Consider the following 13425-nt stretch of genomic DNA (forward strand, 5'->3'; position numbering starts at 1 on the left):
GTGATATTCAATCTGTAGAAAGAAGTAAACTAATCTGGATGTTGAACAAAAAAGGGCATCTCAGGATACTTCCCTAGTTTCTGACTTGACTTATTAGGGCATGATGGTACCATTAATCAAACTAGAAGGGTTAAAAAGAGGAAAAAGGCTTTCAAGAAGAAAGTCATGAATTATTGATCAGTATTTGCCAATTACCTTATATGTTTAAGATACCATGTTGTACACAAGAATACAGTGGGATATAAGGAATGCCTGATTCTTTTTTCGGTCTAGAAGGGGAGTAGCATATAATTTAGCATGTAAAATTTCAGAATAGATACCCATGCTTCCTAAGTTCTTTAGTCATGTCCGACTCTGTGCGACCTTGTGGACTGTGCTCCTCTGTCCATGGGGATTCTCCAGGCTGAATACCAGAGTGAGTTGACATTTCCTACTCCAGTGGGTCTTCCTGATCCAGGGATCAACCCTTGTCTTTTCTTCTGCATTGGCAGGCAGGTTCTTTGCCACTAGCATCACCTGGGAAGCCCCCAGAATAGATATGATAGCTTCCAAGTTGGTGGTAAATCCCAACTTTATTCGGAGAATGAACAGATATTATTTACCTTAAAAGGTGGGAAAATAAGTGCATGATTTTATAAATGAGTAGAGGAAAATAAGTCTGAATGAATGGATTTTAAATTCAAGCAGAAGTCTTTTTGAATTTATTAATTTTTAATCGGGGGATAATTGCTTTTCAATGTTGTGTTAGTTTCTGCCATGCATCAGCATGAATCAGCAGTAGGTGTACATATGTTCCCTCCCTCTTGACCTCCCTCCCACCTCCCACCCCACCCCACCCCATCCCACCCTTCTTGGTAGTCACAGAGCACTGGGATGAGCACTTTGCATCATACAGCAAATTCCCACTAGCGATCTAGTTTACCTACGGTAGTGTATATGTTTCAATACTGCTTTCTCAATTCGGTCCACACTGTCCTTCCCCCACTGTGTTCACAAATCTGTTCTCTATGTCTGCATCTCCACTGTCGACCTGTAAATAGTTTAATCAGTTATTAATGTTAATTAATACATGATATTTGTTTTTATCGGGCAGAAGTCTTGAGTAGTGGGCAAAAATGGTATCCAAGAAAATCATTATGCTTTTTCTTATAGGTAGGTGATATAGGTGGTATTTATGCAGTTAGTTGGAAGTAGGAATAACATTTAGACTCTGAAAGTAACCCAAGTAAGAGACAGAGTGTATGTTAAAATGAGTTGACATTTCTCTTTTTAAAGGGTAATGCTGCTTTCAGAATTCCAAGAAACTCATTTTAATGGAGTAAAAGAAATGGTAGTTAATAATTTACTTTTGCCAATATGATTACTCTGCCCCTTCCCCCAAATAATGTTTCTGTCAACTTGTAGGGGCAAATTTATTTCCACTTGTATTAAGGAGAAATGAAAAGAGGTATAGTATACAGGTTTCAACATGTCTGAGAAAAAATTATGTAACTGTGACAGTTAAAAATTGAAGGTACCCGAGGATCATTTTATTTGGAGCTGCATTTTACAAATAGCAGCTGAGGAGGAAGCAGGGTTTAAATACTTGTCAGAAGTCAAAGAATGACTTAGGAGCTGATTTGGGGATAAAATGAAACTGTTCCCTATCCCGTCTTTTACTTTACCAATTTAGATCTGAGGTGGGCAAGGAGGGGTGGCAAGAGATACAAATAAAGGAAAAAGAAACCAAGGTGTGAAGACTGCCAAAGAATTAGAAATATTCAGTATGTGTGTGTTAGTCACTCAGTCATGTCTGACTCTTTGTGATGCGAAGGACTGTAGCCTGTCAGGCTCCTCTGTCCATGGAATTCTTCAGGCAGGAATACTGGAGTGGATTGCCATCCCCTTCTTCAGGGGATCTTCCCAACCCAGGGATCGAACCCCAGTCCCCTGCATTGCAGGCCAGTTTATTATTTGAGCAATCAGAGAAGCCCAGTAGGCATAGGTTTAAATTTGAAGATAATGAATAAGAGGAATCCTCTGGCCCTTGAGATCTATATAAACTTGCCCTGAATCTCACCCCCGTTCTACTGCAGGAATTTAAAATGCTGCCTAAGTCTCCATTAATTGTCATGGGAAGGAGGTAGGGGGACAGATACTCCGTTCTCTTAAACTTTTTCGCCTCATGTATTATCTCTTCTGTCCCATATTGATCTGGTAGTGACATTCATACTCTTCTTTGTCCCTTTCAAATATATATATACACATACATATATATGTATAATGATCATGGTAGATTTTATTGAAAAACTGAAGGCAGTAAGAGAGCTCGCTGGCAACTGTCTAGACAAATAACAATAGAATTTACATGTTTCTACTCCTGAGTTTGAGTGAACTCAAGGAGTTGGTGGTGGACGCGATGTCTGGCATGCTGCAGTTCATGGGGTCGCGAAGAGTCGGACATGACTGAGCGACTGAACCGAACTGGGCTGAACTGAACTCCTTCTTAGCTTCCTTTCACAGAGTGCTCCAGTCTTTCTTGGTTCCTTTGTTCGCGCTCCATCTGGGTTTTCTCTCTTCTCTTCTTCTTTCTGGTTCTCCAGAACAGCAAGCACTCTGTGCCAGACCCTAGCCCCCTCCTTTGAAGCCTTTCTGGCAGCATATAGAGACCCTCGTGAACAGCTCTCTTCCTAGACAGCTTTCTGCTGCTGTGTTCTCCATCTTACTTCCAAACCAAAGAAAACATTTATTTATTCTACAACTTCAGATAGACATACCAATGAATGTCTGTATTATACAGATAAAGTGTTAGGAAAAGGAACCACAGAATTGAAAAAGGCCCTGATCTCAGATCTCAAATAGAATAATAATAATAATAAAGATTTAGAAACTCTTTCAATTTAATTAACAAAAAATGTATATTCATTTAATAGCACACAGGATCAAACTTGAAGATAATGAATAAATAGGAATATTTTTGGCCCTGAAATCTAAATGAACTTGCCCTGAACTTCAGCCCTATTTTAGTAGAGCAATTTAAAATGCTGCCTAATGTTAATGAATATTTTGTTTATTTAAGTCTCCTAATAATCCCATGGATTAGATACAAGAGGTGGTTGATATTACTCAGATTCATTCACCTTAAGATTTTAGGTTGGAATTCTTACCAATACAACACTAAGGTTTCACTTTGAGAAGAGAAATATTCTAAGGAATGGTGCCTTTTACTATTTTTTTTAAACTTTTCCTTTGATTTTTAAATGGAAACTAAAATCCTGATAGAGTTAATGACTGTTTTACCTATTCCAGTTATTCAAATGATGCATTTCTATTATATCCTGCGCAAAGAACTAATAAGTATAAAATACACAAAAAGATCATAGCGATCCATCCATTTTAGTTACTAAAGGGTCTACTATGCATTTTTGTTTTATTTCCAGTAATTTTCACATTATGATGAAGTCCAATTAAAAGTAAGATTATGCTGGACATTTTTTTTTTTTTGCTGTCTGATTTCCTGTAATATGCTTATGAAATATGCAATGATATTTCCATTTTACAGATGAAGAAATTAAGATGCAATTATTTGATAAAAGACATAAGCATGATAAATTCAAGACTTCTGGAAATCAATGCATATGCACTGAACTCCTGAATATGTACCTACACTAGGACAGATTTTATTTTTTTTTTATTTTTTATTTTTTTATTTATTGCTGGACATTTTTAAAGAAGAAACTTCTTTCTCAAAGCTTATTTAGCCATCGATTGATATTAACTGGTACAAGCAGCTACATTAAGGAATTCCTTGACTTAGTGAGAGTTTTGATTAATAAAATGCACCTAATATTTAAATTCAAGAATATCTTTTCGGTGTCTAAATTTCAGATTTTAAAATTCAACATGAGACTATGTTACTTGAAGCTCTGACATTTGGGAATAGAGACTTCACATAATAATGAGTGGACTTATGTTGGGACATTAACTCTGTAGACACAATGTGTATGTCTTCTGTGTTTGACTTTCATAAAGGAAATTGATAGAGGGAATTAAGGAATATTGAATTCTTACATAAAAACAGGTACATTTTATCCTATTTAAAACTTAACCTGACCTGTAACGTTGGTATTGCCATATATGTATTTGTATCTATGGAAATTGGAGTTTGGAGAGATTAAATAGCTTGCTTGAGGTCATTTAGATGGAATAAAGGAGCTGGGATTGCTTCCCAAGTTGACTAATTTCAAAGTATATAGTGTATTCATAAGAAAACCTGAACTCCAAGATTCTAACCTTATCATAAGGTATTTAAAATATCTGATTAGAGCTTTTCATTTTTCAGATGTAGATAATCTGTTATCAAGTGTCAGTGAGAAAAATTAAATAAATAAAACTAAAGTTTCAAGGCATAGAGGTATCTTTGCCTTGTATGTATATATTTTTATATATATATATAACTATAACTATATATATATATATTACTGATCACAGATTCTTCTACACAAAGCCAAAACCCTCAGTAAAATATTATCTGAAATTAACCACAATAGAATTCATGAAGCTGGTCAGTGGCTGTAGAGTCACTACATCACACAGAATTTTTTTTACTTACTATCAAGTTGAGGAGCTGGGAGTGCCTGGTGTTTTGGGTTTCCTTTCCTTGTCCTGTGTTGGCCATCCCAAAGGATACAGGGAGGCCAATAGTTGATAATGAATAGCTTATTAGAGTATTGCATTTATGGACAGCCATATTTGGAAGGATATATAAATTTATTTTGGTTGATTTTTTTTAATGGTGGGGGGGGGGCGTTATTTTATGTTAGGCATTTGTAAAGAATAGCATCCTACCCTAATAGCTTATATCTAAAACTGTTTTTATATATAAAGTAGGACCACAATTCATATACTCTGTCTTCTTTCTACCAAAAAATATGACATTGTTATTATTTTATTTTGAGGCTAGAAATTATCGTATGAATGAGAGCCAGTATTTTTTGACCATGAGGTTTGCCTGCCTCATTTTTCCTGTTCATTACAAAAATTGTCTTTATTTTCTCTACATCTTACAATATTCACATTAAATTATCTGAAATATCCTTTAGCACCTATATAGTGAAGCAAAACTGACACTCTGCCCTTTTGAACAATCCTTCCTAAAAGCAATAAACCAAAAAATATTTATTTAGTCATTAAGTTTAAATGTACATATTAATAAATGTCTAAGTTATGTTCCTTTTTCTCTGTTATTTTGTCTCTTTTCCTTTTTGGTTTCCCTGGTTTCTATAACTTAAGTTGTGAGAATTCATCACACATTTTTGTTTTCCTGAAGTGAGGGTAAAGCAGATCTGTACTTTTTGTCCCAGATAAATGTTGACTAATGGTTATATTACTGGTGGCTCAGACGGTAAAGAGTCTGCTTGCAATGCAGGAGACGCAGGTTCGATCCCTGTTTTGGGAAAATCCCCTGGTGAAGAGAATGGCAACCCACTCCAGTATTCTTGCTCAGGGTAATCCATGGACAGAAGAGCCTGGGGGCTACAGTCCATGGGATCAGAGTCAGACATGACTGAGCAACTAACACACACGCACAATGGTTAGATTTACCAGGGAAAATATACGGTGCCAAGTAAATTTTGAATTTCAAACAAACAACAAGTGATTTTTAGAATAACTATGTCCCTGCAAGTTTGCACACTTATACTAAAATATGATTTTATGTTTAACCAAGCTTCAAAATTAATTGCGTCCAGTATTTTAAATTGCTAAGTCTGGCAACCCCACCAATAATCTGGTATTTGTAGAACTTTCCTGTTCATGGGAAATCTATATTTATACATTTTTAAATTTTTCATACTGTGAGAGTTTGTTTCTTGCTCAGATGGTTTTTATTCTTCCTCACTGATTTCCTTTTAAGACCATCCTTGTTGCTTATTTACTGATGCCCTTTTGACTCATTTTGGGACAAAAAGTGAGAGGATGAGATTAATTTTCTCATTATCTGGAAGTCTGAAGCTAGTTAATTATTTATGTTATGCAGTTTTCAACTTAGCCCCTTGGATGGTATGATTATACATTTATTTCTTCAAGAATATTTTCTTAACAAAATCACCAATATTTTTCTGTTGATACTTAGAACCGAGACCTTTATCAGGTTTTCATCCTCAATGTAAAATTAAACATTTGATAACATTCTACTTTCACTAATATATTCTGTACTAAGTTACTATATGTGGCATTCTGTTTCAGAATAAATTTTGCTACTATTCATTAATTATGTTTCTGGCATCTTATTTGGGAAGATTTCAAAATTATAAAATAATAGAAATTAATTTTTGAACCCTGGACGTGGATATATATCCCATCTGTAAATTGCATATTATGTTAAAATGCTAAAGGAGTCTCTCCTTGAGAAATGGGACTATGTACCCTAAAATATTTATTCAAACGCCACCCTCCACAATCACAAAATCAGAGTTTTATCTAAAACTGTTATCTTACTTCCAAAGACTCATTTCTGAGAATTGTTCACTAACAAAAATAAAATGTTTTACAGAATATCAAAAGAGAAAACTCCTTAAAGAAATAATTGCTTTAACTGTATGAAAACAGTTAAATAAATAAACAGTATGCCCTACATAGCCTCTCTAAGAAAAAACAGAACAAAACAAAAAACCCAACAACAACTACTAAAATCCAGTACGAGGTTGACAATGGTGGATAGCTTTTAGTTTACAAACTAAAATCTGTAATCTTAGGAATTTACAGGAGCAGAACCTTATAGATATACACTTCAAACCATAATATAGATGGAACCATGTAACATATTTTGAAAACAATTTCTTCCTCCATGATTCAAGGTGTAAGATCTGCATTACTGTTTTATGTAGAGTCCTCTGGTGATTCTAGTATATCTCCCCATATATACACTTACTTTTAAGGAATTTAAATGCTTTCTGTAATTTCTTAATGGCACTTTCTTCATTGCTTTTGGAATCAATTTACTTTACACTGTTCTTCATGATAAGTAGAAGCAGCTTCACGTTGAAGGTATAAAATCTGTGTTTGTATTTGCACTGTATTATCGAGCTGCTGTTGGAGCCATTGATGGAGAAGTTATGACATTCTTACACCACGATGTTTGAATAAGATTAAACCAAAAGGTAATAGAGTTTATTTCCAAGGGAATGATTTCATTCATGTAAAATTACAAAAGAAAAAAAAGGAGGCTGTGTTTTTTCATCATCTTTAACAAATGTCTTTGCATTTAATTTTTGGAAAAGAAAATCATTTTATTTTTCTCAGTTAAATTAGAACTCTTGTCATCCTGGAAAATCAAATGGCAATAATAAACAAAAGTTTAGATAGGATATCATTCAACTGCCTGAGCATGTGACCTCTTGAGACAACTGTGATCCCATATAAAGTCCACTCTAATGAGTTCTAGACATTTATGGTTTTAGATTGAGCCTTAATTTCACAAAAGTCAAAGTAAGACGCCCTGTCCTCTGCAGTTTGATCACTCTAACTAAAGGTGGGAGCTGCTTGTGGGTGAATTGCTAAATGCCCTATGAAACCCATGCCTTTAAATAGTTAATACTGTACTACATCAGAGCTCACCATCCACATTTTCATTTCAACTTTGCTGCTTGTAGAAAGAACTGAATATTGTAACATATTCCTACTTCAAATTCACTTACCTGAGAATAAAGGAACAGCAAAGAGATAGATATTTGTTCTGTGATCAGAGGGTTACAATTTTCACTCAGTATGAACTTTTATGAATGAGATCATCTTAAAAGGGGTCAACATGGTGGGACTGCAAAGAGTTAGACACGACTTAGCAAGTGAACAGCAACTAATGGTGGGACTTAGATTTACCCTTTTTGGTCCTTCACGACCTTAAACTCTTTTTCCAGGTTTTCTCTTTTTATTTGTTGTAGTCCTATTTTAAGTTTTCCCATTCTTAGAAGAATATTTAATGCATAAAAATAGAAATGAAAACTGCTGTGTCTGTCCATTTGCTTATACTGACTTGCATTCTTGTTGCCCTCAGGCACTGAAGGAGCAGTGTTCGGGCACTCTGTTGAGACACCGCACATCAGAGCAGAACCTTCCCAAGACCTCAGGTAAGTCCTGGCCTCTCCACCTGTGTCATAGTTTCCATCACTGAGGATGGCCCTTGATATATAAAGAACTGAAGTAGAAAATATGCTACAAAACTGTATAAGGAGTTGACACTCCCTGTCTACATGGTAAATAGATAATCAGCCATCTGATAGAGGGCAAGAACATGTGAGTTACCATTCTATCCTTCTGTATATTTTTCCTCTACAAATGTACAATGGATATAAAATGAATATATCAGACAGGAGAAGTGTGGAAAAAGAAAAGAAAAGGCAGTTATGCAGGATGTTGACAGGAGGACTAATACAAATCGGGATTTCAGAAAATCTGATGTAGATAATGAAATATATGGCACGCACAGGCATAAAAAAGGGGAGGCAGACAATGAGAGAAAGCTATAAACAGTCAGAGAAGGTTAAGTAGAGGGCAATACAGAAACCAAAGGAAACAGTCATCAGTAAAAGGCAGAACTTAACTGCCCTATGATGGACTCCTTAATCTTATATATCTGGTGAAATAAGCTCTGTCTTTCAGTTTGAAAGGACAATTTTATAGAGTATTCTCCCCAGAATAATCATGGCAATCACTGATAAAAGTTAAAATACTAAAATCTAGCCCATTGTTTAGATAAGATAACAACTTATCTATTGTTCTTAATTCAAGAAATAAGTTATATTCAATATATATTATATAAATTGTATATAAAGTTATATATAACTTGCAGTTGTATATATTATATATTATATATATTTGTAATATATGCATATATTAAAATTATCATACCTTAAACCAATATAATATTATATTCCATCATTAATTTCAAATAGGTAAATAGCATACTGGATTTCCCTGTAGCCCGGATGGTAAAGAATCTGCCTGTGATGCAGGGGACCTGGGTTCGATCCCTGGGTCAGGAAGATCCCCTGGAGAAGGAAATGGCAACCCACTCCAGTATTCTTGCCTGGAGAATCACATGGACAGAGGGGCCTGATGGGCTACAGTCCATGGTGTCACAAAGAGTCAGACACGACTAAGTGACTAACACACAGAGATAGCATAGATAGCATACTAAAATGCATTTCCTATGATATGAAAAAAAGACAACCTTACCGACATTAAAAACTAAATTACATATTTAAAATCATTTTTAAAGCTAAATTAAAATATTAACCTGAGAGAGAGTATTTGTCTTGAAAACACAATAAAATATTGAGCAAAATACTCATTGTATTTCATGAAGAGCAGGCTCAGTGCTTCGTATGTGGATGAGTGGAAAAGATACTCAAATAAAATTAGAAAAATCAAGTTGAAAAATGTTAATGAAAAAAGTCACACTTTTACAACAGTAAATTTTGCAGCCCTTATATTTCTGTGATAACAGTCTTTTAAAAATGTGGCTTCTCACTAGGTGAGTAGCGCAGATTTAAACAGCTAGTTAATAACAGCTGTTGATCTTCATGTGATCAAAGCATTTTTAATAAGACAAATATGAAAATTATTTACTTTATACTGAACCCCAAGGATTTAGGAGTTTGAAGAATATGTAAAAACAGTGTTTCATAGTGTGTTATAGTCTTGATTTATGATTCTATTCTTAGTTGGCAACTCAACATTTTTGTATAAATTATTTTTTCCTTTTCTGCTTACAAGGTTGTGTTCCCACTAGAACAGGAACTACATCTGCCTTATTTATCTTCAGTTCAGTAACAGCCAGGCACTCTATCTCACACATAGCAGTGTGGTTATAATTTGTTAATTATTAAAGCTGAATAATGAGGATACTAAATGTCTACATATAAGGAATGTCGTATCATTTGTTATTGTATTACTAAGATACATGTGAATAACATTCCGTTCAGTCAGTTCAGTTGCTCAGTTGTGTCCAACTCTTTGTGACCCCATGGACTGCAGCGTGCCAGGCCTCCCTGTCCATCTCCAACTCCCTGAGCTTGCTCAAACTTATGTCCATCAAGTCAGTGATGCCATCCAACCATCTCATCCTCAGTTGTCCCCTTCTCCTCCTGCCTTCAATCTTTCCCAGCATCAGGGTCTTTTCCAATGAGTCAGTTCTTCACATCAGGTGGCCAAATATTGGAGTTTCAGCTTCAGCATCAGTCCTTCCAATGAATATTCCGGACTGATTTCCTTTAGGATTGACTGGATGGATCTCCTTGCAGTCCAGGGACTCTCAAGAGTCTTCTCCAACACCACAGTTCAAAAGCATCAATTCCTTTGCATCAACAGCTTTCTTTAACTCTCACATCCATACATGACATGACTACTTGAAATTCCTACTTTTTTGAGCTGTGTTTTACCACAGATACCAGAGTTTCAGTCAATAAAAATTTTAATTACTAAGTTCTAAAATAAACGTTTCTTTTTTGCCTCAACATTTTAGTAATTATGTACTCATTTCACAAATTTCATTCTGAAAAGCCTATTGCCAAAAAAGAAGTAAGAACCAATTGCTATTTTAATTACCTTGCTGACATGTCTCAACTTTCATTAAGTATGGATGTGAACTAAATTATAATTAGTACATCATGTTTCTGGCTCTTTTTTTTCTAATTATTCATAAATTATTTAAACACTGAGCTAAGCCAGACTTACCTGCTAGTGCTAAAGGCAGATTGGCAGCCCTCAAGATGAGTGGTACTGATATAAATCCCAAAACTGAAACAGAAGCAAAGCACAGTAATGATGGCAGTATTCAATTATTCGTTTGTGTACTGAAGATTAAAAGCAGTGTCTGAGAAGATCCTTACAAGCCCTGCTGACAATTTTCAATTCAGGGCAATAAGAAATACCCTTAGGTGACACCTGAGTCTAATCAACACGGTGACATTGGTTGACCAAGTAAATGTATAATTTAGGGAGTAAGAAGTTATGGCTGTCCTTGATTTTGTTTTTGTCAAGAATAAAAGACTTTAGAAAGAAACATTTCAAAACGTTTATTATAGAGTTTAGGTAATATTTTGGTGTGGATATGTAGTTCAGTTCAGTTCAGTTGCTCAGTCGTGTCTGACTTTGTGACCCCATGAATTGCAGCACACCAGGCCTTCCTGTCCATCACCAACTCCCAGAGTTCACCCAAACTCATGTCCATCAAGTCGGTGATGCCATCCAGCCATCTCAACCTCAGTCGTCCCCTTCTCCTCCTGCCCCCAACCCCTCCCAGCATCAGAGTCTTTTCCAATGAGTCAACTCTTCACACGAGGTGGCCCAAGTACTGGAGTTTCAGCTTCACCATCAGTCCTTCCAAAGAACACCCAGGGCTAATCTCCTTTAGAATGGACTGGTTGGATCTCCTTGCAGTCCAAGGGACTCTCAAGAGTCTTCTCCAACACCACAGTTCAAAAGCATCAATTCTTCAGTGTTCAAATTTCTTCACAATCCAACTTTCACATCCATCCATACATGACCACTGGAAAAACCATAGCCTTGACCTTTGTTGACAAAGTAATGTCTCTGCTTTTGAATATGCTATCCAGGTTGGTCATAACTTTCCTTCCAAGGAGTAACCATCTTTTTTATTTCATGGCTGCAGTCACCGTCTGCAGTGATTCTGGAGCCCCCCAAAATAAAGTCTGACACTGTTTCCACTGTTTCCCCATCTATTTCCCATGAAGTGATGGGACCAGAAGCCATGATCTTAGTTTTCTGAATATTGAGCTTTAAGCCAACTTTTTCACTCTCCTCTTTCACTTTCATCAGGAGGCTCTTTAGTTCCTCTTCACTTTCTGCCATAAGGGTGGTGTCATCTGCATATCTGAGGTTATTGATATTTCTCCCGGCAATCTTGATTCCAGCTTGTGCTTCTTCCAGCCCAGCGTTTCTCATGATGTACTCTGCATAGAAGATAAATAAGCAGGATGACAATATACAGCCTTGACTCACTCTTTTTCCTATTTGGAACCAGTCTGTTGTTCCACGTCCAGTTCTAACTGTTGCTTCCTGACCTGCATATAGGTTTCTCAAGAGGCAGGTCAGGTGGTCTGGGTATTCCCATCTCTTTCAGAATTTTCCAGTTTATTGTGATCCACACAGTCAAAGGTTGGCATAGTCAATAAAGCAGAAATAGATGTTTTTCTGGAACTCTTCCTTTTTTAGGTTGCTATAATTTATTTACTCAACAGCTGTTTGATGAATGCTTAATATGTGCCAAGGTTTGCACTGGTCTTCAAGTGACTTTTAAACATACATACATAGAGTTTCTTTATTTTTTTTATATCAAGTGATACTGGCTTTTGGCAGGGACATACTTGTTAACTAAACAACAAATAGTCATTAAGGATATCATAGCCTATTTGTCTGAAATCGACCAAGTATAAATGTTCTGTTTTCTTTTTTTCTTTAATTAATATGTAGCTAAATCATTGCAGTTCAATAGAATTTCTGCAGTCTTTGGTGAGAAGTGATAAAATGTATAATGTTATGCCCATTGTTCAAGGATTGTTTGGATCTGCATTCTATTAACTTATCACTGTTACTCTTTTACCACTTTAGGCTACCCTGAGCTTTCTCTAGCTGCAAAGCACATGGTTTCCGTTTTCACATTTGTATTATTTCCTGCCCATTTGCACACCCTTTATGGTCTCTTCCTGCAAATTACATCAAACAAATCCCTCGGTCATCAGTTCTCCCAGTTCAAGAATAAGGCAAGAATCTAGACTTTGAATCAGTAAAATGAGTTAATATTTAATGATAGAATTGGGATCTTTTCATCATTTCCATTCTCATATGTATATAATTTAAAACAAAAATGTGAGGTTGACAGTCTCCTAATTAATCTTTGGAAACATGGAGCTTTAATTTGCATCATTCTTGTGCTCAAGGAAAAGCCACCAGTTATTAAATGGTATAGATTTCCTCCCTGAGAGAATTTGTCAGTAAAGAGGTAAAATTCTTTGCTGGTATTTTTCTACCTATGAGAAAAAAAAAAAAAGTGATGATGAAGTAGTGTTTTTCTCCTCTCCCCTTCCCTTCCCCATACCTCTCCTCTCTTCCCTTTTCTCTTCTTCCCTCCCTCTCTCTCCTCCTCCCTTCCTTTTGTTCTTTCATTGTATGTATTTATATATTTGTTTAGAGTTGGTAGCAAATGTGCATGAGATGCTTCCCTTCACTTGAGAACTGGGAGTAATGATTGACAGAGGGATTTGTTTGATCTAATTTTCAGGAAGAGACTATGAAGGGTGTGCAAATGGACAGGCAATAATACAAATGTGATAACAGAAACCATGTCCTTTGCAGCTAATGAAAGCTCAGGGTAGCTTAAAGTGGTAAGACAGTGACAGTGATGAGATAGTATAAGAATATATGTTC

At 35.8% G+C, this 13425-nt stretch overlaps 1 protein-coding gene across 2 annotated transcripts in view; it reads left to right on the plus strand.

Annotated features, from left to right (window-relative positions):
• The window catches only part of SGCZ (sarcoglycan zeta), a 1131902-nt gene that overhangs the window by 1093095 nt on the left and 25382 nt on the right, over positions 1-13425 (plus strand). For both annotated transcript variants that reach the window (XM_060406930.1, XM_060406931.1), the window contains exon 6: positions 8033-8105. In XM_060406930.1, coding sequence (XP_060262913.1) covers positions 8033-8105 — 73 coding nt within the window. The remainder of the gene's footprint in view (positions 1-8032; positions 8106-13425) is intronic.

The sequence above is a fragment of the Ovis aries genome, chromosome 26 (genome assembly GCF_016772045.2).
Source record: "Ovis aries strain OAR_USU_Benz2616 breed Rambouillet chromosome 26, ARS-UI_Ramb_v3.0, whole genome shotgun sequence".
In the NCBI taxonomy this organism is placed as follows: Eukaryota; Metazoa; Chordata; class Mammalia; order Artiodactyla; family Bovidae; genus Ovis; species Ovis aries.